The following is a 23,550-nucleotide window of genomic DNA, read 5'->3' as shown; positions in this document are numbered from 1 at the left end:
TTAGTATTCACGAATACGGCTGTGATGGTGCTGGTTGTATGCGTCGCTGTGTGAATTGGTTTCCTTTTCAGTGTGAGCTGCAGGTAGTGGTGCGAAACAAGACAATAGCCTTCGCCCCCATAGCCATTCCAACGGTTTTCGTGACGTTTATCGTTAATAATGATGATTAAAGTCCCAATCGCGCAGCTTCCGACCGAACGATCGCGGGCACTTCATCCTCTAGGCTCTTCTCCTGCGGCTTCCATCCAAGAACCTTCTTGGCTCGCACAGCAGCGCCGCGCGAGTTCATACCCCAGCTCGCCGCCTCGAATCCAGCTGACGACTTGACAGCCTCCTCGTAAGACAGAGCTCGAACCTCCGGCTCCCCGCCCTTGATATAGCCCTGCTTGTGTGCTTCCTTGCCAACCAGCGTCGACAGGTCGCCCCAAACATGCTCACCGTTCTCGGTGAGGAAGTATCCATGCGCTCCCCAGATCTCCTTGTCATCCTTGCGGGAAGGATCCAGCGCCGCCTCGACTAGCAGCTCGAACACCACGCTGAGGTCGTAGACGTGGACGTTGTTCCATCGAGAAAGTCCCTTGCCGATGCGGGGAGAGTACCCCTCCTTCAACACAAATGTTGCAAGCTCGTAAACCTGTCGGCCACGTCCGGAGACTGGGCCTCGCCCTTGGCCGTAGATTGTCGGCGGGCACACGATGGTGGTCTTAACGGAGTCTGAGTGCTTGTTGCCGGTCTCGAGGACGATCTGGTCTACGTTGCGGTGGAAAGCAGCGTCTGGCAGATTGACAAGCTCGTCAACTCCCTCATAGTCGTTGAAGACCTTGTCATCGTGCTCGCCAAACGTCTTCTTGACTTCAGAGTCGAAGTAGGTCAGGATACCGGTGCCGCCTGTGTGCAACCAGAATCCCGGCCGAGACGGGGAGTGGCCTTGTACGAGACCCTTGGAGATGGCCTTGGCGGCCCCTGCATGGTCCGAAGAGTCGGCAGTGTCTGACGATATGTTAGCGGTACGAGCATGGAGATCAGAAACAGTCGCAACCCACGAATCACGATATCTGCCCATGCTGCTTCGCGTTCGAGTATTTCGGGGTCATCCAGACCTCCGATTACGATTCGAGCGTTGGGAAACTTTTCAAGGACCTTCTTTGCCTTGTCTTCTGTTCGAATGAGGAGCGCATATTCGAAGTTGGGGTGCTTCTGGTACAGCTGGTGAAGGGCGTCGCCACCGATGTAGCCGGTCGCTCCTGTGAGGAAGATCTTGGCGGACATATTGATTTGGATTTGCGGTATGAGAGGTGCAGTCGGGCCCTGAGCTTCGGATGATCTTGGTGATTGTTATAACTGGGCTGGTTTGAGAGTGACTTGATGGCGTTCTATGACGTGTGTATGGATTTCTAATCGTGAGTAAAGCGCCCCGGATATTTGTTTAGCCACTGGCCTTGCCTCTCAGTATCTCCACCAGCTACTAACGTCCATTTGATTCTGTTCCTTACAAAATGAGATTAGTGCATTCTATAGCGTTACGCTGGTGAATTAAGCTTAATTCGTACCCAATTGATACGCAAATTTGGTTGCTTTCACGATGGCAAAATATCGAGGGGTGTTCTCGATGGCGGGGTAGGAGCTCCTGTTCGATTGCCCCTCATTGCCGGCTTTCAATTTCCGATCGCGTCAATATTGCCTCAACACCATCCAGTACCCAGTGATGTAAGGCTCTGATCAGTATGACATGATCAGTAGATACCACTTCAAATTCCGGTCCTGATCGAAGACCGTTCAAAGACTACAAGTCGGTTTCCTGCAGTCCCCGACCTCGTTGCTAAGAATTGAGAGAGGTCAAGGTCGTTCACCATATAGATTGGGCACTCGTAGCGCTTTCAAAAAATAGTGTTTGGTCCGTTCTGCATTTGAGAGTTGATTCAATCTATGAGGTATTGGCTTGCTTGGATGCGACATTGAGTGCATGTTTTGAGGCTATCTACTGAACTCGCAAGCTTAACCACCTGCCCATCATAAGTTCTGCAAACCGAGTCGAGATCCGTCATTTGGCCGTTCAATACGTAGAATTATGATCCTGGCCTGTACATTGTGAGCTTGCGCTTTTGGGGGAAATTATCCAAGTCGTTGCCATTCCTAAATCACAAATGGAACTGGGTTTCGGCCTCGGAAAAGAGCACTATCCGGAACGCAAGTGCGGAATAAACTCAAATTCAACTACACCAGTCATCGCAACCGTGCTTTCCCTTCCAATTATCAAGTCATCTTTGCACGTCGGATAGCCCGGGGCACATGGATCTTGCCACCAAGAACACCTCAGCTGCGCATATTCTCGGTTGGATTCAGCAGCTCATTGTTCATGTGAGGCTGAGAACTACACCAACAATGTGAATTTGAATCAAGTGCTGGGTTCTTTCCTCTAGCAGCCCTAAGAGGATAAAAGTTACATTACCTACCCCTCCAACATTACTACCTGCCGCTGCCTGAACAGAGTTTTGGGTTCTCAATTAGCTAATTAGTTCAAGAGTATCCTCCCTACTCCGTAATACAAGCGCCACACAACCCTACCTGTTTGCTATCTGATGTTATTCCTGCACAAAATCTAGACTATTTGACTTCCAAAGTTTCTAATTGGGGTAGTTATTTCCGTGTTGCCGTGCTAGAGTCAAAGCCGTCTCTACCAGTCAGACAATACTATCAAGGCGTGTGATTTCCTCGCGAAGATTTCCAATAAAGGAGACGCCGGCGAATTCACTCCAATGCACCTTTGGGCCACATCCGACTCAAAATTTCAGAGTAAAAACCACTGGAAACCCGTGTCAAGGATTGCGCTCGTTCCTCGGAGCGATGTTCTCACCAAGCTTTTGATGCATTCGCGTATACGCGGCCAACATCAATATGAGTCTTCCTGTTTTCCTTTTCGACATTTGGCCTAAAGGCCTTCTTGATCAGCGGGTTGTCATGACACTTCTGATTTTAGTTTTAGCGTGGGCAACAACTACGATCTGGAACCTGAGACTCCGCCTTCGGTTTCTCGGAAATGGCATGGGTGTTCTCCATAGGAAGAAAGACAAATACATGAACAAACCATTCCGAATGACCACGGCACTCGGCGAAGTAACTGTCCTGCCTCCATCTCTCATCCCAGAGATGCGCAACATGACGGATCTCAACTTCCGAGAAGCCATCACTACCGTAAGCTTTAGTTTGAACCCAAAGATTTTGTAGGGTTGTATACTCATCAAAGAAGGAATTCCACTCTACCCTACCTGGATTTGAGGTTTTCGGGTTCTTCAAGCTTCCAGGACACATATTGCAGACAGTAGCACGAAAGCAGTTGACGCAGCACACAAGTGGGTTTCCATCATCCCATACGGCGTGAACCAACGGAATAATGGATGGCTAACTAACACAGACACAATCTTGGAACCTCTTTCCTCAGAAGCTGCTTTCGCCACCGATTTGATATTCGGAAATCCTCCAGGTGACGTCTACTCAGCCCTCCCGGAGAAGCCATGAACATTTCTAACTATTCCTTAGGTTGGCAGCAGATTCCGGTGAAAGAAAGCATGCTGGATCTTATCGGACGGTTATCTTCCCGAGTATTCCTTGGCCCAGATCTATGCCGTAATGATGCATGGCTCAGGATCACCAAACGGTTCACCACCACCTCTTTCGCCGCTGCTGCCAAGCTGAACCTGTTTCCATCTACTCTAAGGCCGCTGATAAACTGGCTTGACCCTTCATGCCGGCAGATGCGGAGCTTCATCTCTCAGGCCAACGAGATTCTTCTTCCCGTATTTGAAAGTCGCTTGAAGGTGAGAGAGGCGGCCAAGATTGCGGGGAAACCAACACCGGCGTTCCATGACACTATCGAATGGGCCGAGATGGAGTCACAAGGCATGGCGTATGACCCGGTAGCCTTTCAAATGATCATCTCGTTCGTTGCGATACACACGACGTACGATCTCTTGGGCCGTACTCTCATTCTTGTGGCTCAACATCCGGAAGCCATCGACTCTCTTCGTCAAGAAATCATTCGCGTTTTGAAAGCCGAGGGTTGGTCCAAGACGTCGCTCAACCACATGAAGTTACTGGACAGTGCAGTGAAGGAGGCGCAAAGAATATGGCCAACAACAGTTTGTATGCTGTATTCCGTTTTCCATCGTTGTATGGAAACGTCTGACCACCTATCTTACAGTGACTCTACGCCGCGTTGCCGTCAAAGACATCACACTCTTCGACGGGACGTTTATCCGAAAAGGCAAACGCACATTCACTCATTGCCTCAACATGATGGACCCAGAAGTCTACCCAAATCCAGAGAAGTTCGACATACACCGCTTCAAACAGCTCCGCGAACAGAGCGGTGGCGAGAGCAAAGCGCAGCTTGTCACCACCACACCGGAGCACGTCGGGTTTGGGTATGGGATGTTTGCCTGTCCCGGACGCTTCTTCGCATCGAATGAGATCAAAATCGCGCTGTGTCATCTCCTGCTGAAGTACGATTGGAAAATTACTGAAGATTTCAAACCGATGATCATAGGCGACAGCTCACTCATAGATCCAGCCACGACAATTGCGTTCCGAAGGCGGAAAGAAGAGATTGACTTGGAATGTTTGCAGTTTGATGAGGGAGTTGCGTTTGCTGTTGATAATGGTCAAGTCTAACGTTGCTCTGTTGGACTTATGTGGCTTCAAGATTGCGCTACGGCAGAGAGACTCGTATGATGACTTGTCAATGTTTTTGGGTCAAGACATTGGATGTAGTATGCCTGTGAGGTTAAGATGAACTTGGCAGCAATTATACTGAAGACCTAGTGTGAAGCGACAGGTGTCCCCCCCTGAATATTCAAGATTCCTACCTCTCCGATGTTCTCTTGATTCATAATGATGTACGTGATGCCGAGCTGCCCAACCTGTTCTCGTATGCTGACTGGCTTACACCAGAACTAAGCTTCAAAGATCTTGACCATCATGTCGACATGAATAACTACTTCGAGTGGATAGAGACGCTTGATAATCGGAGCAGGCCTAGCAGACCCAGTAGATAGAGTTTGCTGGGGAGACGCAGGGTTCGCTCCAGCTTTGTGTAACTGGTTGACAAGTCGTATGATTCCCTATCGGTTCAGAGACCCAACGTCACGACTCACGGACGACCCATTCTGAGACGTCAACGCCCACGCGTCTATATCACCACGCCACAATGGGAATTACCATCAGCATCTGCTTCAATGTAATATGCCAGAAAAGAAATAATCGCTATGGATTTTACAACAGTTGGGTCCAACAAGAACTCTAACGAAGTCCAAGCCCAGGCTTGGCACAAGCATCAAGAAGTCGAGTCCAAGACCATACCATCAAGACCGCAGCGGCTTCTCTGGAACAGTAATCACTTCCAACAGGAAAGTAAACCTCTTGCGCACGCGGGAGACAGGTTCGGGGCATTCAAACCTCGTATGCCCCATCCCCAAGTGACGATCTACATCAGCGAGTCAAGCGCAGCACCCGCCCCCGACCTTCCGCAGACCGACATTTGACTGCGACGCCGCTTACCGATGCGTGAAATCCGTCAATATAAGATGCTGTTGAATAAACCATATATGATGGACTTGTCATCCAAAACGCCGTTCCTCTGAAAGCTTTCTCTCGTGACTAAGCACTAAACTCCTACTCGACCTCCTAATTCGAACGTACCTTTCTAGATTACTTAATAAAATGAAGTTTACCGCCCTCTTCGCTCTCTTGGCGCCTCTGGCCCTGGCCGAAACCTGGAACCTCTCGGGTACCTGCTCCACCAGCGAGACCTGCGAGATCGACACGCAGTACACCAGCCCGGAGGTCGCTTGCGGGAACTCAAACGGACACTTCGATGGCTCAGGCAACGGCGGGAAGACGAGTTGCACCCCCGCGGGCACCAAGTGCACCTACGTTTGGACGTGCTAGACGGCTATCATTCTTGAGAGCAGGAGAGGAAATAGTGAGTGATGTCTTGCTGGATTTGAAGCACTAGTAGCTTGTGGCTGACTATGTTGCTGTGAAAGAATAGTTGTAGTAATGGAACTTGTCGTCCTGAGTGGCTCGGATCAGAGATGGGTTACAGTCCGGTAGTGTCTTAACGAAAATCGTAATTCGCGTTGACTCCAGATTGATTTCCATCATGGCTGTAGTTCACCAAGTTCCCATGACAAGAACATTTAGAACGGCGTCATTCGTTGTATCCATTATCACATCATATGCGTTTTAAAAATTCTTCTTTAGAACACATGTTTCAATGCAAGTCATGGAAGTAAATATGTACCATTATTATATATATCCCTGAACCCCATCCCTCAAAGCACCAGCCTTAGAAAGGCCAGCATCCATAATCAAGGGAATCAAAGAAGATGAAAACTATGTATAGCACAATAGAACTGACAAGGCGATTCGAACGCAACAGGGAACCGTGTGTCCGCACTTTCCCATCCTCCTTCGGGTATCATCACTCCTCTTGTTCTCCATTGTCTCCGAGACCCTCTCGGCCTCTCTTTTATAGACTTTCCTCCCCTGTATCCAAAAGAAAAACAAAAAGTGCTTGTTTGGTCGAGCGACGGAATCCAAAGTCAGACTCCCAACGCGACCTGATGATGATGACGCAATCTTGCTCCGTCTGCTATGCGTATAATGACAGTAGGTATCCGAACGCTGATATGAACGGGGATGACATAGTGTCGAGGGAAAATGTCGCGAATTCGAGCCGTTCTCACAACCAGAGCAACCACCTCACAGCTCCAACAACACCCTGCCCAACGCCCCAGAATACTCTGAGGATCATCACCACGAACCACACGTACCACATGAACCCGACCAGCACCCACTCGACAGCGAGCCACATGGCCCGACGGACCCAGCGGAACCTACGTCTGCGTCGTCGGAGCATCTTCTCAATGACATCAAGGGTGTGCTTGATCTTCAGCCTCTGGCCGAGGGTGAGATCACGGCTCGTCTCGTCCGCTTCGTCGGCTGCTGCGCGGGTCATGGCAGACAAGTCGGTTGCCACGCGACGGCGTACGTCCTCAACCCGACGGTGTAGTGCAGGAACAGTGTCCGAAACGAAGAGGTCAGCGGACTTTTGCCACTCTTGGCCGGAGCATTGAATAGAGGTGCCGAGTGTTTTGGCGGCGTATTGGTAGAGTTCCGTTTGTGGAACGGCCTTGTTATGAGTGCTTGCCGGGTCAGGGCTGAGTTTGGCGATTTCGGGCCAGAAGACGCTTGCGACTCGCATATCGTTCCGTGACGGGCGTTGCTGGTTTGCGAAGACGAGGTGAGGCTCGTTGGCACGACGGGTGATTTCCATGGCCTTGATTCCAGAGCTGAGAACTAGAGCGCGAAGGCGGGCGATTTCTCGCTTCGACAAGGGTGCGCGGTCTGGTGCAGGGCTGTGGTCAGAGATCGACCAGTGGCGGCCTCGCTGGGAAGATGATGCGGGACGGCCTTCAGGCGAAAGAGTCTGCGGCATTAGAATAGAATTAAGCCGCTTGTCTGCCTCCTTAACCCCTGTGCTGGCAGCCGATCTCGGTTCGCCTTCGGATAGATCTGAAAGTCGTTTGGCCGAGCTGGGCGATGTGCTCGGCGATGCGCTCAGAATGTCAATACGCGGCGGCTTGAGTCTATCAAACCGAGGCGATCTACGACTCGGTGGCCGAGATGTCGGATCTTGGAGGATAGGCTCACTCTCGGTGGCCTTCAACTTCTCTTGGGAGACAGGCTGGAAAGTCGGCATGACATCCAGATAGTTCTTGTTGTTTTGCTGGCGGATCGATGCGGTTCTCGACAGCGGCGTCTCGCCCCTTCTTCGGCCTCTGGGCTCCGTGTCAGACTCATCTGTCGTGGTACCTTCCACCTCCGAATGACCTTCGCCGATATCTGACTCCTTACGCCAAATGAGGTCGCCCAGTTTCGATACTCCACCACGAATGACATTGTCGATACGAGCGCCTTTGAAGATGCCGATGCTGTTGACACTGCGATGCGACTTGTCGCTTTCCCCGGTAGGGCGTTGAGCAATCTTGCGAGAGGGGCTTCTAGACAACCTTCGCCGGTCGGATGATCTTCTGCGTTCTCCGGAGGACTCTGGCGACGCATCAAACGGCGTCTTTGGTGCACTGGCTAGATCCTCAGCGCTGGACCTCTCCTCCGAAATACGATCGCTTCCTCGTTCCTTGCTTCGATCTCGGAAGATCTGCTTAACTTTCGAAAAGGGGTTCCGAGTTGGTGAGTTGGCACGACTAGACCCAGGAGAAAGGTCCCCTCCAAGCGCGGGGATGAACGGATCCCCGCGAACTGCACCGTCCGGAGAGTTTGGTTGAGAGGAATCAACATCAAAAGAGCTTCGCCGTGCTGGCACGGGAATTTCCAAACTGGTCCTTCCCGTCCGCTGGAGGTATGCCGGTGTCTTTCGAGGCTTGTCCTTACTCTTCCTCTCATCAGACTCGCTACCCGCGATCGATGGCTTCCGACTGGGCTGGCGTGATTGTACCTGAGATATCAAGCCTGTGTCTCGTTCTGGTGTCATCCATCCGGAGTTATCTATTGTCCCGGGCTCGTTCTCTCGAGCCTCCTTAGCGATCATCTCGAGCATCTGTTTCTCCAGGATGTCTTGGTGACTACTCGTCAACGTTCCTGTTCGACTTCGTCTGTCAATCTTCTTCAACTTTTTCTTCTCACTTTCGCTGTCAGATCCGTCTGAGAAAGAAGATTTGCCAAGGCGCAGGAGGTCATGATGGCTATGTGTGGAGTTGCTATGGCGATGGTGATGATGACCGGTAAGGTCGTGAAGCTTCTGGCGAGCCCGATCTCGAGTGCTGCTGGCATGAGAATGGTCCGTATCCGACTTCGCAAGCCTGGGATAGCCTGTCTTTGGGTCGATGACCGGGTGATTCTCTTCCTCGTCCTTACGGCTAGGTGTTTGGCCCGACTCGCTACCGTATTCAGCGTTTTGCCTCGACAGAGGCCTGTTGATTTCAGCCGTGTGAGGGAAAATCTTGCGCCACTGCCGATCTTCAATCAACTGCTTATGGTGATCTTGTTCCAGCCAGTATGCATCGGCAAGTAAATCCGCTGGGTCAACGAACCAATCCAGCCTCGGCCTTCTCGGCTTGTTAGCGTTCGCCGCAAGCTGAAGAGCATTTTGTCGCTCCAGAGAGTCGGCGTCTGCAAAGGGTGGAACAATACAGCCGTCTGCACTGGTTTGGCCAGTGGCAGCCCACTTGGCCACATCATCGACCCAGTCGGTGACTTTCATGATGTCCCCAAATCCAAGGCCTTCTCCGTCAATGGCCATACGCTCTCGCGCTCGAACCTTTCTGTTTCGAATGTATTGTAACGGGTTGTATTGCCGTCCAAGCCGCAGATTTCCATCGGAGCTTCCGTAGGTCGGTGTCTTGGCGATCCCACCTGAAGAGTTTGGTGGACTAGCCGTCGTCGGGCGACTGGAGTGGTGTTGCTGGATAGGCGGTACCAGCTCTAACAAGCGTCTGTATTGGGCCATGAGCTCCAAGTGCTCCTTCGCCTTTTGCGCTCTAGCAAGTGTCGAAGAAGTAAAATGGTTGCGAAAAGTGCCCTCCCGGCTCATATCGAAGGAAGCTTGCAAGGGGCTGTGAAGCACGCCTGAAGACGGTAGTCGGGGCGTCAACGCCTTCTCAGGTCCTGGCGACCTGGTACGTGAAATTCTTCTCTGTTGTTGGTAGTGGCCCTTGAGGTTTGGACCCGTCGTGGCATCTGGTAACTGAGCCAAGGTTGGTACCGCCTGGGGGGCGATCCTCCGCGACGCCTGCCGCCGTGACTCGCTGAGGTTCAGAGCCATATTGACGATCTGCGTGGAGTCGATGTCAAGAGACATGCTGGTCGCCGGCGGTGCGAAGCTCGCGCCTGTCACGGGTCTACCGTTCGTCGCATCCCGTTTCCTGACGGTCAAATTATGTGTCGGCTCCGTGGGTGAGGAATCACCTTGCCTTCTCGGTGGGCTGTCGATTTCGGTCATTCCCAGCCCGGCATCGCGACCAGCGCTGGACCCTGACCTGTCCGACGCTCTTCCAGAGTCCTTCGCCCTGCGACTCGTCGGTGGATTGCGAGAATGTCGCCGGCGAACCCCTTGATCTCCGTCGGAGTCGTCATCGTTCCGTATGGCATCCTGCAAAAGGAACCCGCCGTTGGAGCGATGCCTAGGCGCCCTTTGCTTCTTCGTATCCTTTCCCACATATCCACTGGTGTATTCTGCTTCCCTCGGGGCTGAGGAGTTCGATGTTGGACGTCGCCCGCTCGACTCGTCGGGGGAAGGCAGAAGTGTCGTGTCGTTGAGGAGGCTACCCGTCGCGCTCGACTCGCCCGTCTCGTAGCTACCCCTGTTACTTCCCCTATCTCCAGGCATCGAATGTGGGCTCGGCTTCCTCGAGAGAACGGCACGCTGCTGGGCGGCATCCTTCTCCGTCATTGCGTCGAGGCTGCTCGCATGGCCGTCACGGAGAGGGTTTCGTTCGAGTGTGAGTTCTGGAGTGTCGTAGTCGTCGATGTCGTCGATTTCGCTGACGTCTGAGCGTACAGGTCGACGGTGCGGAGGTTACGAGGGAAAAAAGGGACGTTAACTGGCCGCGACGGACATCGTACTCCGGTCGACGTAAGGGGGGTGAGAAATGCGCAAGACAGTCAAGTAGGTAGTCAGGTATCCCATGTGAAGGGACGAAGGTGACGAAGTTTTTGGCAGAAAAGAAGCGCTGATTCGTCCGAGCCGAAACAGGGCATTGACATGTGCCAACTGAGCATAGGTTGGTGTCGATCTTGCTGCTGGAAGGATCGTGGCAGAAGCGACGCCAGCGGACAGACAGACACCCTTGGAAACCAGCAAGCTCCCTTTTCCATTTGCTTGGACCGACCTGACCTGACCGCGCTAATTTCTTTCTCCACTTGCGGTGACCCCACTGCGTCTCCGGTCCCATTATTTTCGGCAATTGCCGGAGCGGATTATCCCCTGGCTCCGACGGAACAAGTGGGGGTGGGCGGGGAAAGACGGGGGACGGCACCTCAAGCGAGCTGCGGAAAGCATGATGTGCAGCCAAGTTTCTTGCTTTTCACTGTTTTTAGGCTTGCGACGCGGTAATCCTCCATGTTGTTGAGCGCGCTAGCCCAGCACATAAAATGGGCCTCGATGCGCGCTAGTTCAGCGGACCAGACCGCCATCGCATGTCGAACAAAGGGTCTCCTGGCCGAACCACGTCTGACATCTCAACTGCTTCCTTGGCAAGCTCAACCGTGGAACGTCCTTGGAAACTTCGACGATGCGGGCGAGGTCAACGTGGATCATCGGAATATTTCACTCGCGGAGTCTTTCAACTTCATTTGCTTCGTCTGTAAGGCCAGATGCTCAGCTGCAGTAAGACAAATCAGCCCAAAATTGACCGCCAAGCTGCCAACGCAACATTTCGCACAGCCTGCATGTCTTCCACCAATAACGACAGCTACCAGGGCCCCCGATAGCCTGTCGCAACGGGCAAAATGCGTGTTGAAGTCTTGTAAGCGGAATGGGGCCCAGAGGCAACTCATTTTCAATGGAGTTGTTGTTCTCAACATAAGTACTCGAGTTGCTGTTTTCCCGGGCGCTAGATTCTTAGCTCGTCAGCCATCGTCAACGCTCTCTTTATCTAAGGTACCTCCCCAAACACTGCGAACAGTGCAGCAAAATGGCCTTAGTCACCAATCCAACATACCTCTTGGCTCCAAACTGGAATTATCAGCTAGACGGGCCAATCGCGCTCGGCAGTATCGTAGCCGACCCCTTCAAGCCACACCGGCCCCTCAGCAAGCCTACCACCGATGCCCCGATTCCAAAAACCGAGCATTCAGTGGAGCATAACTGGAAGACAGAGACAGAGAAGCTCCGCGATGTCAACGTCAGCCTATGGGCACAGGTTCTTAACATTGCCAACCTCAATATCGGCGCCCGTCGCAGCAAGACAACGACAATCACGTTCGAGATGTCGCAGCTTGATACCGTCTACTTCGGCGAAGATCCATCGAGCGAAAACATAGCATTGAGGGCGAGGGATGCGCGCGTCAAGACTGCTTTGAAAATCGGCAATCGGTTCCTTCGTGGTACCGTCTACATGGTTTCAGGCCTCAAGATCGCCCGCGGCTTCAAACTAACGCAATCAAACGCGACCGAGAGAGGAGGGCAGATTGGGGCTGGTGGAATGGTGACACCAGAAGTAAGCGTCGGTGGAAACTTGGATGTCACCACAGGCATGAGCAGAACCACCGGATCCGAAGCGGGTCATGATATCATATTTGCCTACCAGCTATTACGGATAACGACTAAGGGAAAGGGTGAAAAGCTGACATTTGAGCTGGATGAATTCCAGGATGATGCCGCTTTCCTCCACGACAACGACATCAATGATGACGAGGACGCCGGCCCGGAGGTGGAGATAACCGCTGTGCCACCAGCTGAATTGGCCGAAACCCAGAGGGGCATGACAGTCAAACCTGATGATGACCAGTACGCTTGGTTATTCTGCAGCTAAATTCCATGAATCAAATTCCATAAATTATTCGCTGCTCAATACAACGCCGCAGCAGCTTTTCCTTATTGGCTCGATTCAGTTCGCCATATTCAGCAAAAAGGCACAGGCATGGTGTACTGCTGATCTTGAATTACGTTCTTCGCGGCAAGCGCGCAACCGCGTGGCGGATGAGCGCAACTCTCTCGTTCTGACTTCGATTGTAGAAGAACTCGAAAGGCGCCACGTACCTACAGCGATGATCATGTATCCCCGTCTTTGCGCCCATTTCACACATGATGGCCTGGATACCGTCTTTCGATCTGACTGCTTTCAGTACGCGCTCGTCTGTGGGACAGCTGCTTTCCGCAAACTGTATGATGGTCGCCACCAGACCAGCCAAAATCGGAGTAGCAACGGAGCAGCCAGATATCTTCACACCAACGTTGTCGGGGTCAATGACTGGGTCGTATGGGACCTCGTGTCCCAGCGTACCGAAAAGCATCTCATGCCGGTATGGTTGTGGGTTTGGGCTATACTCTGATACGAATTCTCCTGCATGAGTGGTTGCTCGCACTGATATGACGTCCTGGTGATTGGCCGGGAACAACTCCATCTCGTTCAAGCCGTCGTTGTTAGCGGCAGCGAGGAACAAGATATTTTTGCCGTTCTTCTTACGTTGGAGAACAATTTCATTGATTTGGTTCTCGATCTGTGTTATAACACTCTTAAAGCCGAATGACATGGTGACAATGTCGGCGTTCCACGTTATGGCGGCATGCGACATAGCCTGAGACCATGTTAGAGACCCAGTCATACCATTGGTTTCTGCGGTGAAAGCTCTGAGCCAGCACCCAGCTTCATTTCTTACCTCAATCAGTTGCGGCGTCGCGCTTCGAAGATGCGCCGAACTCTTTGCGACTCGGCCGACATATATGTCCGCATGAGGAGCTACTCTCAGCAAGAGAGCTGCCATAGACGTCCCGTGTTTGGAAGAATCCTCGTCTAAAGGAACATTGCTCTCACCCGCCCAGTCTTGCCAATGTTGGGTGATGCCCATCTCGTCGACGGACAAATTACGAAAACATGACGCTTCCAGGTCGCAACCAGTATCGAGAAGAGCTATCTTGACCCTCCCGCTTGCGGAATTGGCTCGGCAGTTCTGTCTCATATATTCATTTATGGCGTCGACTCTGTCCAGCCATTCTTTACTGCTTCTTGTCTGCGAGTGAAAGATAGTTAGCGAAGTCTTTGTATCCAAGATTTCTATCTACTCACCGAAGCCGCGAGAAATTCAGGATCCCATATCCATGGTACGGTTACAGCCGTGATGGCCTCGTTTCTGACTTCAAGTGGACCTTCATTTACCTCCATTATGGGGTGTATCACCGAGGTTGAGGTGCTGATCTTCGCTGATTGGAACGCACCAGAATGGTTTCCTAGGTTTATGTCCAGTAAATTTCGCATAGCCATTGGCTTCGGGTTGCGGTATATCTCCAACCGTTGCGCGAGCGGCGTCACCACTTTGTTGAACAGCTGATTCTGGATCTCAGACCTTCCGCATGAATCCAGCATTTCAAAGGATTCTGCGTAAAGCTGGAGACAATGGTCGATAATCTCGCAGAATGTCGCGTCGATGTTGTCTTGGATCTCGGAGTGGACCAGTTCAAGGGCGCCAAACAGCTCTTCCGATTCTTCACCCGAAGCACCATCCCCATGTTGAATCTTTGTTTCAAGTTCAAGCTCCAAAAGAACCGCTGCAAGATGGAGAATTGAAGCGTCCCCATCATCCATGTCCAGCATGTGATCCACCGCCTCGTTCAAGCCGCCGATACTGAAGGACACGTAGGCGTCTGATATGACACGGCCGCTCCGCGATTCATCTGCCAAAAGATAGATGTACTCGGGATCTAGAAGCCTCTGACGGATGAGTGGCGTAGAGAAGGCTTTTACAAACGTCGTCGCTATCTTTACACCAAGTTCGCGCTTTTCATTGTGCTTGAGTTCCCTGTAGTTTGGTTTCGTTTGTCTCTGTAGATGCTCGTTATGGAATACATCTGAAAGAGTCTTTTTCAGAGCTTTGGGATGCTTTCGAGCTCGATCTTCTTTCGCCGGGACTTCTCGAATCCCCGTTTTACTGAACGCCATTCGCAGAGGTTTAGAAAAAGGACGGTTGCGCAATTTCCAAAGTGAGATGCATAGAGAGCCATCGATGCTCTGATCGACTTCGGAATGAGACCTGTCGAAGCCGATGTATGCTTGTTGCCATTGTTCCTTACTTTGCGATTTGCAGATCGACAACAGTATGTCAAATTCCATCTGCTCTGATGCGGAATGGTCGAGACCAAAAAGACGCAAGTTCCCGGTGTGTTGCCGCTCCAAATTCTTGCAGACAGCCTGGTCAAGAAGTTCGAACAGAAGTGCGGTAGTCTCGGCTTGACGACGCGATTCTTCCAAAGTTGCAGGCGGTCGCTGAGTGTCTCGAGTTTCTGATGGTGCCCACGAGGGTTGTTTGACTTCGTCTCTACTACGACTGGAATGGATCCTCCTCATTGTGCGAATGAAAAGACGGGCAGACGTGCTTGCTTGGTGGTATAGCCTTGGCTCGTTTCCGAATGATATCATGCTGGCAGGATTATCAACTTTATCTATCAAGATTGCGTGTTGAAGCGCCACTAGTTGGGAGAACTTTTCCAGCAGTGGCTGGGACGACGCAAGAGTGTTAGCAGATCATATCTTCGATGTGACAGTGAGATACATACCGTGTTGAGAGCATTTTCGACGGCTCTCTGCTTGAGAACGAGGCTTTCAAACATGAACAGAATCTGTTCGATCGCGTCCAAGGCTTCTGCCAAATGTTCTCCCAGAAGATCCCACTGAGCCTCCGCCAAGCTGAAGCTCACGCCGAGTTCTCTGATGTCAATGTCCAACGCGCTTTTCAAATTGTCGAGTGATACAGCATGGCAATCAGTATCGGATCCGACGGATCGAATGTTTGCCGACGAGAAGGTATCGAGCGCTTCAACAAATGTCGGATACACGTCGAAAAAAAGACGGCACCGGGCATCGTCTTGAAGCCGCATGATGGAACGAGATCACTGACGGCAAAAGTCTACGTGGTGTCAAGTCATCCTGGGACAGCTGAAGTGGACCGCATGCTTAGGCCGCATCAGGCTCGATCGAAAATGATCCGCAGATGAATTTATTCAAGTCAGGTGATTTTCGAGTTTACCGAGTTCGAAATGGTCAACATGCATGTATTAGATAAGCCGTGCGGCACAGGGCCAACAGAGAGGTGGGGATGACAAGTTCAATTCCTTTCAATATTCGTGATAGTCCTTCTTCCCTCCCCCGACACCAACTCGCCAAACCCAGCGATGAAAACATATGCTGTGATAACAACAGTCACGACTCGGTAGAGATAATTTTGAATCTTACAAGATAACATATTTCCCGCTGTCAACTTGTCGCCCTCCACCTTCAATGACAATGGCCGCTGTATCCCCACCAAGAAGCATCTTCACGGCAGCGTCTGCATGTTCGAAGCTTTTTCAGCGATGTTCAGGCAGTCCAACGATCCCTCAATCCTTTCGAGATGACGCCAGGGAAATCTGGAGTACCTTCAATCTCTGGGCTGCGTATGTTGGAGCTTTTGCGGCACCCAAAGCATCACTCGACGCCCGCCTGGCAGATCACGAAGATATTGCGGACATGATTCTGAAGATGCTTGCAATGATCGAGAGGAATCTCAGATATGGTAGAGTTTCTTCATGGCGCGCAGATCCTTTCACAGGCTGATTTTGATGCAGAGGCCGATCGCCAAATCAAACACAACGAAGGGGAGAATGCTGAGCCGTTCCACGAGACCGCTCCTGATCTTTTAGTCGGCCTGGAAGCCGTCAAGGCAGGAATCATCCGACTCAACTCACTCTCTGTGGCCATCCGAAGATCATCTGCAGGGATTGCGCAGCGCAAATTGTTGGACGGATCAGCTGTTGATGACATGGACCTTTGCTATCTTCCGCAACTTCAATCGCGTTTCCAAAACGCCAATCCCAATTTCTTGAAACAGGTTGCACGCTCAATCCACGTCAGAGGGAGATCACTGGGCTACCAGCAACGCCACAACAGGAAATTAGCAGAAAGCAGGCAAGAGCCAGCAACCTCACAAAAGTCAAACCTGGCAAAGGAAGAACATGTATCTGATGGAGCTGTTCACGTCAAAGACCCAACATTACTGGATGAACATAAGGAGAACGCGGCTTTGTCCGCAACAAATCCTTCCCTTGTCAACAAAGAGAGGTTTCTCAGGAGACTGAAGACTCCACGCTCACATATCAGCACTGGATCCTCAATCAAAGCCAGTAGCTTTGAAAGATTCGACTACCCTTCAAGACCTCGTGCTTCAGAAAATTCTTTATTCACTGCATGTCCGCTATGTGGTAGGATCTTGGATACTTCGACATTATCGAGCAAAGATTGGGAGTAAGTGTTCTACAAGCTAGAATCCCTGAAAGGGTAGACCTGACAACTCACAGAAACCATGTCAATGAAGACATTGAGCCTTATATCTGTCTATCAGAAAGCTGTGCCGACTCAATGCAGTTCTTTGCCTCATCCAAAAGCTGGAAAACGCACATGCACCAACATCACGGCCTGGAGTGGGCATGGAAGGTCCACACAACAATATGGCATTGTGATCTTCACCGAGATGGACAGACCGATCTATCTTCGTTTGACTTCTACAATAGAGAAGACTTACTGCAGCATCTCTTAGGTATCCATCAGGACGTGTGTTCCAGAACACAGGCATTGATCCAAGCACGACGTGGCCGAACAAACTTGATTCGTGACAGCTTTACATGTCCGTTCTGCGATTGTGTTCCCAACGAAGTCCAGCAGGTGATTTCTGAAAAGCCTTATGAGGCTCTTTCCAATCACATAGGGGCACATATCAAAGCTCTCGCATTTTGGTCTCTTGCATACCTGGACCCAATCGAAGGCGAATCGGTATCAGCAGAGTCTCTAGAAGAGAGTACTCACAACGAGGCCAAAGATCTTCCAAACAATTTTACTTTCGATCAAGATTCTGCTTCTGAGCTCATGAGCGACTGCAGCTTCTCCGAGCCAGAGGAGCTGACCAGCCCGGTGTCGTGGCCCACTGAAATCCGAAGGTCTTTCCCAAGCGAAGACAGTGTGTTGGCAGATCTGGCTGCCTCACAACTGAAGGTGCGGGGGCCTAAAGTTGAAGAAGACATAACCGGCGGTCAGCGAAACGAGACCGAAATGGCAAATTCTTCGCAGTCTTCTGGCCCTAGCACTACTCAAGCAGACCTTCGCCTTGATGAACTGCTCAGGAGTCATTTTCAGGAACATCCACTGCCAGAGGTGACGGACGGTTATCTGCCTGCCGGCTTCCTCGACGAGCTCGTATGCCACCGAACCGTAAGGAAAGAGCTTGCCATTGAGTTCGCTGAAGAGCTCGATTCAGACGAGCTGGATCGCTTAACAGGTACGATTTGTGGACACACATCGTTCCGGCAAATCTTCGCCCTTCTGTGTTTGATAGAGAAGCTGGGGTCACTTAAGAGATTCCTGGACCCAAAGACAGGAGTTCGGGATGAAGACCTTCCGCTGCAAAAGGTCGACCTCGATGAGAGGAATATCGACCTTCGTAAGCGTTCCGATCCCGAGGTTCGACTTAACTGCTTTGCGGGATGGCGCCATAATTCATTGAAGTCCTTCGACGATTGGCAATGGACCATGAATGTACCAATTTTGACGAGGGCAACCGGTTCCAAAGCACAACATCGAAAGTTCGCCGACAGAATCATCTTACCGCTCATCTCCATGTCCAGTCCCTATGGAGGAGGAAATGGCGGTTACAGCGAGACATTCAAGATCCAATTACACCCACGGCATCATGACTTCAATTCAGCCGACCCCAATGTGAGTACGACCACAGCCCATAAGTAGTTCGAGGTCTAACACCGCCACAGTGTTTCTTCGCGCTGAAGAGGGTACGCTCCACCGATACCAAGGCCTTTCAAAGGGAGCTTGAAAACTTGCGCAAGTTCGAAAACGACAAGTCGCACGAGCACCTCATATCTCTACTGACCACGTGGAGCCACAAGGGATACTTTCACTTTCTCTTTCCATGGGCTGAGTGTGACCTATCCAAGTATTGGGAGCTTGACAGTCAACCTGTCATGACTGTCGGCTTGGTTCAATGGGTTGCGAGGCAGACTACTGGCATGGCAGACGGACTTGCTCTGATTCACGAATATCCTGACCAAGTGGATGGGACTCCTGAGAATGCCGCAAGATATGGGCGCCATGGAGATATTAAGCCAGCAAATATCTTGTGGTTTAAGGACTTGTCAGACAATCGGGGAACTCTGGTTATATCCGACTTCGGCCTCGGTGATTTTTACTACGGAGCTATCCGATCGGGAATACCGAGCTCCGACATCGCGCGAACACCCTCCTACAGACCACCGGAGTGCGATGTAGAAGGTGCCAGTATATCAAGATCCTGTGACATCTGGACACTTGGATGTGTTTATGTGGAGTTTGCGACGTGGCTTCTTGGTGGCTGGGAGCTCGTTGAGCAATTCACCGATTATCGTCTGACAGGCAGCTCCATATGGGGTCAAACGTACATGTCGGACCTGTTCTTTGACATCGTCGACCTCCATGCGACTGGAAACGAGGGCATGGGTGCAATGGTTAAGCCAGAGGTGACAAGGGTGAGTTCATGCTACCCCCAATATTATGAACGAGGTTTTACTCACACAAAGTCAAGTGGTTTGATGGTCTTCACAACCATCGAAAGTGCACGAACTACATCCATGACCTTCTCATCTTGGTTCAAAACGAGATGCTGATAGTCGAGTCCATCAGCCGTAAACGCGCGACGTGCAAGGCGGTTCGTGATCGACTGAAGCAACTAGAAGAAAAGTGCCTCCAAGATACGTCATACTGCGAAGAGCCGGTACCTTGGCAGCTCCCGGAGTCGCAAGCGGAGTCGATGGCAGTGAAAATCAATCTCAGTATGGGGACACTGAATACGATAAAGCGCAACCATCCAAAGCTACGCCAGCACTCCGGACGCACGGAAGAGGCACCAAGGGAACGAATCAACCGTGAAAACAACTGGCAACCAGATGTCACAATGGGAAAATGATGTGTCTAGTATGAGTTGATGAAATACTGCATGCAGAGCATCACTGGCAAAGTCTAATTACCCTTAGACCCTCTCAGGAAAGCCTCGCAGACATGTACTGTTCTGCCCCGCGGACCGATCGCGGCCGTCTCGGTGAGAGGAAAGGGCATATTGAGGCGATCTTAGCTGCGCTTGACGAGTGTCGCGGGGTACCCTCTCCGGGGTACCCTCTTGCTTCGGCTTGATTTGAGTTTTTGCCGTATGAGTATACGGCGGGCAAGGGGTACCCTCTTGCATGAGAGGCTATGACGTGCATGAGAGAGTTTTGAAGGGGCTTTGACTTTTAAGATTCGCGGAGGCCATCGCAAGCCACACATCACCCAGCGGTGCCAGCACACGTCCAACGATCTTCATCATACTTCATTACTATCAGTTGAACTTCAGAATAATACAAACCTGACTCACAGAAAAATGGACTGGCTTCTTGATGGGTCTCTGCTCTGTGAATGTGAATCAGATTTCCGAAAGGTACATGTATTCAGATACGCGCCAGCGACGTCTAAACTCGTTCAAATAAGCGAGAATGAAGACGTAAGTGAGCCACCTCCGGAACTTTCCATATTCAAACCTCAACAGCCTTTGTTAGAAACCTAGAGAGTTGATCTTGGATGACGCATCTCTGAGAAGGTGGTTCCTCGAAGTGAGATGAGACCCTCGAGGCAAAGCAACGTAACAAATCTAACCGAAACTAGGAGCAGAATTTGCTTCAAAACTTCAAAGAACACAACAAAAAGCCCCAAAAGTCAAATGATGGCACGATAACTCTACCGTAGGTCGGCACTGGCTATTTGCCTCCACGATGTAGTCTGACGTTTACTCACCGTTTCGCGCGCCGGTCTCAACATGAAGACTGCGCTTCCTTGTTGTTGTTCTTGTAGTATTCAACGCCTGCTTTAAACCTCGATGAGGCATAAGGCGTCCGCGCCGGCAGTCTACTAAGGATACGCAGTCGAGCGTCGTTGGATTTTACAGTTTACCATTACCGATCTTCGGATTACTGGCCAGGTGATATAGCACTTTCGGTCACTCATCGTCTCAGGACCGGACGCACCTCCGGAATCTTCTTCGGCACTACCCCTGAGATTGAAAGAAATGTCCTGAATAGACTCGGGTTCGCGAAAAAATGCTCTTGGACACCCTCTATTATTCCCAGGAATCTTTGCTCAGTTGGAGAGGGGGCGAGAGCTGAAAGTTCTCGTGGAAGAAACCCAGATCGACTTGGAAAGCACTATCTCGACGTTGACCTTGAAAGATGGCGACGAAAAGGCGCCGCCTCTAATTGACAATACGAAGACGCTAAGTCTCTGGCTCATGAATACGGAGATACGGAATGGTCTCACGAATTGGAAGACGCAACTCGAGGAAATGCTCAAGCACGCAGAACATCTTTCCCAGCGACAGTCTGTCAAAGCCTCCAACCAGAGGAATCCTTATGGTCATTGTATAGAGCACATCAAACGAGTCGCTCGAGTGGGGCAAATGGTGAAGAGTCGTCTGAGAACTATCATCCACGAATACGATGAAAGCATTCGTGACTGCACGATGAGAGTTGACGGGATGTCCATGGCGACACAGCTTGTAAGAATTCCTTTTCCAGTCCCGTTCTTCCCACATAAGCATCGACTGACCCATCTTAATTCAGTGGCACGCGCAGAGCAACATGCATATCGCCTTGGACGCAAAAAGGGATGGGAAGCGCATCCAGAACATTTCGATGTTTTCGATGGTGTTCCTACCCAGCATGTTCGTTGCCGTGAGTTTATCCTACCATGATAAACTACCTAGGGTATCTTTATGCTTACTGAACATATGAATAGACCATATTTTCCACGGACTCCTTCAACTGGTTCCCACCTGAAGGACAGGCCATTATATCGCCGTACTTCTGGGTTCTTATTGTCTTCTCTGCCTGTCTCACTCTGTTCATTCTGGGTGGGTACTACATGCTGTCTAGTAGGGTACTGAGTCTAGCCAGACTCAAGCTGAAGTGTCCCTCATCATTCTCCCCGGTTTAAAAAGAATCTATATCTGGACAAAACACAATGCCTTCAACTTAATATGAATGTAATACCTCTTATGTGAACGGAATGGTTACTTATTTGACACATTTCGAAGTAACCAATTAGAAGAAAGAATCAACAGATTCACCATCATACAGGGACCTGATAGATGCATCCTTCTACGACAGATCCAGGCCAACATACGGAACGAGGTCTGGATCCTCTTTCCACTTGGATAGAAGCACTTGCCGGTCCCAGCCAAACTTGTGCGGATCAAATGACTTCTCATAACGTTCCTCCACGTCACCTGCGGCACGATAAATCTGCTCGGAGTCACGCGCCCAGTCCTGCTCGCGAAACTCGGCCGGCCAGCCATAATGTCTCAGAGCCTTACCAATTACCTGGCCAAGAACATCCTATAAATGAGGTTTCAGTTTTCATTCACGTAGGATTGAAGGATAAGAATGTGGTATGTGTGTAGAGCCTACAGATGAAGTGCTCCAGTACTCGCCTTGGCTCGAGGCTGGAACTAGCTCGAGGTCAAGGACGTCCTGAATCCACCTCCTCAGAACTGTAGGCGCATGATACATGGGCCAGTTTCTGTAGTGATCCGGGTCGTCCGGCCTTTCAACTGGGTAGTCATGAGGGAGGCCACCATAGCTTCCTCTTGCAGGAGCTTCAAAAGGTCCAGAGACGAATCGGAAGGCATCTGGAGAGATCGCATTGTCAGCTCAACAGCTCAAATGTCTATTGAAGGCTAGATATCAAGACAGAAATGATAAAGATACAAGGAGAAGAAAATTTAATGGGCTCACTGTGACTAAGATCCAAGATCCAGGCAAGTCCATCACTCTCATCAGGGCGGGCTAGGGTGACATCTTGCGGCAGGAGGTAGCTGGCGTCATTCGAACTATGCAGCTGGGTAGAGTACTGCGCCATCTCATGCGGATCGCGACAGTCCCTGATATCGTCCTTATCGAGGTAATTCATGGCGTCAGCCTCCGGATAAATGCGCATGCGTCGGTATGACGCGACCCGGGGATATGGCAGCCGTTCAACTAGCGAAACGGCCTCTGGGCTCATTCTTCTCTCTATTAGCAGGTGCTGGCTGTCCAGTTGTGCATGCCTCCCCGTCGCTACTGGCGGGAAGAGGATGTCTTCACGCTTCCAGAAGTTGAGCTTCATCAAAATGGCGTACATGTCAAACCAAAGAGCGACGAAATCGTCCTCTTGGAAGGCCGCTGAGCTGCCCGGAGCGGGCTGCGCCCAGACCAGTGGCGCCATATTGGTGAGGAGCGTCATCGTGGAGGTCGTTATGTGGAAGAAGCGTTTCGTAAAATTGATTGAAGTTCAGTCGTAAGTGGAAAGGATGGATTGAGGGAAAACTGCCACCGCATTTCCGTTTTTTCCGCCCTGATGTAGACCATCTCTATCCTTGTAAAAGTCTACAACTCATGAACACCCCTTTTTTGCGCCGGTGTAAATTATGTGCCGCCTGTAAACCATTTCGGGATCTCAAGCGAGCGCCCAGGAATACGCCAAGGCACTCTGAGCCCGGTTCCGAGGAGCAAGCACAGAAGTCCGCCTTGGCAACGACTGCAGTTTCAACCCCAATGATGATTAGAAAGAAGACCTTGTTCTATGGATAATGTGCTGAGCGAAATGTTCAAGGGTATGATTCCACGGATACTGGCAATTAAATAAGATCCTGTGATCTTTCAAATATCTCGCGACAGACAGTCAATGCTGTGCTTGGAGGGGCAACAGCAAATGCAGTACGCCGCGCAATACAATGCAG

The 23,550-nt window shown here is 51.0% G+C and overlaps 8 protein-coding genes across 8 annotated transcripts; 4 read left to right on the top strand and 4 right to left on the bottom strand.

Moving 5' to 3' along the window:
* Positions 1 to 166: 166 nt before the first annotated feature.
* Positions 167 to 1,269, bottom strand: CkaCkLH20_12304 (uncharacterized protein; the record flags this gene model as incomplete). The annotated part of the gene is made up of 2 exons (XM_038895017.1): positions 167 to 990; positions 1,044 to 1,269. The coding sequence occupies 2 exons, from the start codon at positions 1,267 to 1,269 to the stop codon at positions 167 to 169; spliced, it is 1,050 nt and encodes a 349-aa protein (XP_038739679.1).
* Positions 1,270 to 3,093: 1,824 nt separating this feature from the next.
* On the top strand, positions 3,094 to 4,668 carry CkaCkLH20_12303 (cytochrome p450; the record flags this gene model as incomplete). The annotated part of the gene is made up of 5 exons (XM_038895016.1): positions 3,094 to 3,192; positions 3,248 to 3,350; positions 3,413 to 3,481; positions 3,538 to 4,140; positions 4,199 to 4,668. The coding sequence occupies 5 exons, from the start codon at positions 3,094 to 3,096 to the stop codon at positions 4,666 to 4,668; spliced, it is 1,344 nt and encodes a 447-aa protein (XP_038739678.1).
* A 1,047-nt stretch (positions 4,669 to 5,715) lies between these two features.
* On the top strand, positions 5,716 to 5,943 carry CkaCkLH20_12302 (uncharacterized protein; the record flags this gene model as incomplete). Its single annotated transcript, XM_038895015.1, has 1 exon — positions 5,716 to 5,943. One exon carries the CDS (start codon positions 5,716 to 5,718, stop codon positions 5,941 to 5,943), a length of 228 nt encoding a protein of 75 aa, XP_038739677.1.
* Positions 5,944 to 6,739: 796 nt separating this feature from the next.
* On the bottom strand, positions 6,740 to 10,705 carry CkaCkLH20_12301 (uncharacterized protein; the record flags this gene model as incomplete). The annotated part of the gene is made up of 2 exons (XM_038895014.1): positions 6,740 to 10,566; positions 10,642 to 10,705. 2 exons carry the CDS (start codon positions 10,703 to 10,705, stop codon positions 6,740 to 6,742), a joined length of 3,891 nt encoding a protein of 1,296 aa, XP_038739676.1.
* A 1,006-nt stretch (positions 10,706 to 11,711) lies between these two features.
* Positions 11,712 to 12,551, top strand: CkaCkLH20_12300 (uncharacterized protein; the record flags this gene model as incomplete). Its single annotated transcript, XM_038895013.1, has 1 exon — positions 11,712 to 12,551. One exon carries the CDS (start codon positions 11,712 to 11,714, stop codon positions 12,549 to 12,551), a length of 840 nt encoding a protein of 279 aa, XP_038739675.1.
* Positions 12,552 to 12,681: 130 nt separating this feature from the next.
* On the bottom strand, positions 12,682 to 15,457 carry CkaCkLH20_12299 (ankyrin unc44; the record flags this gene model as incomplete). Its single annotated transcript, XM_038895012.1, has 4 exons — positions 12,682 to 13,317; positions 13,399 to 13,749; positions 13,806 to 14,558; positions 15,290 to 15,457. The coding sequence occupies 4 exons, from the start codon at positions 15,455 to 15,457 to the stop codon at positions 12,682 to 12,684; spliced, it is 1,908 nt and encodes a 635-aa protein (XP_038739674.1).
* Positions 15,458 to 17,813: 2,356 nt separating this feature from the next.
* Positions 17,814 to 21,767, top strand: CkaCkLH20_12298 (protein kinase domain-containing protein; the record flags this gene model as incomplete). The annotated part of the gene is made up of 6 exons (XM_038895011.1): positions 17,814 to 18,039; positions 18,097 to 18,476; positions 18,527 to 19,276; positions 19,333 to 19,455; positions 21,395 to 21,505; positions 21,570 to 21,767. The coding sequence occupies 6 exons, from the start codon at positions 17,814 to 17,816 to the stop codon at positions 21,765 to 21,767; spliced, it is 1,788 nt and encodes a 595-aa protein (XP_038739673.1).
* A 164-nt stretch (positions 21,768 to 21,931) lies between these two features.
* Positions 21,932 to 23,054, bottom strand: CkaCkLH20_12297 (uncharacterized protein; the record flags this gene model as incomplete). Its single annotated transcript, XM_038895010.1, has 3 exons — positions 21,932 to 22,168; positions 22,241 to 22,461; positions 22,568 to 23,054. 3 exons carry the CDS (start codon positions 23,052 to 23,054, stop codon positions 21,932 to 21,934), a joined length of 945 nt encoding a protein of 314 aa, XP_038739672.1.
* Between the last annotated feature and the right edge of the window lie 496 nt (positions 23,055 to 23,550).

This window comes from Colletotrichum karsti (genome assembly GCF_011947395.1).
Source record: "Colletotrichum karsti strain CkLH20 chromosome Unknown Scaffold57, whole genome shotgun sequence".
In the NCBI taxonomy this organism is placed as follows: domain Eukaryota; kingdom Fungi; phylum Ascomycota; class Sordariomycetes; order Glomerellales; family Glomerellaceae; genus Colletotrichum; species Colletotrichum karsti.
The sequence above is the reverse complement of the archived record's forward strand: the minus strand, read 5'-3'. Positions and strand labels throughout refer to the sequence as shown.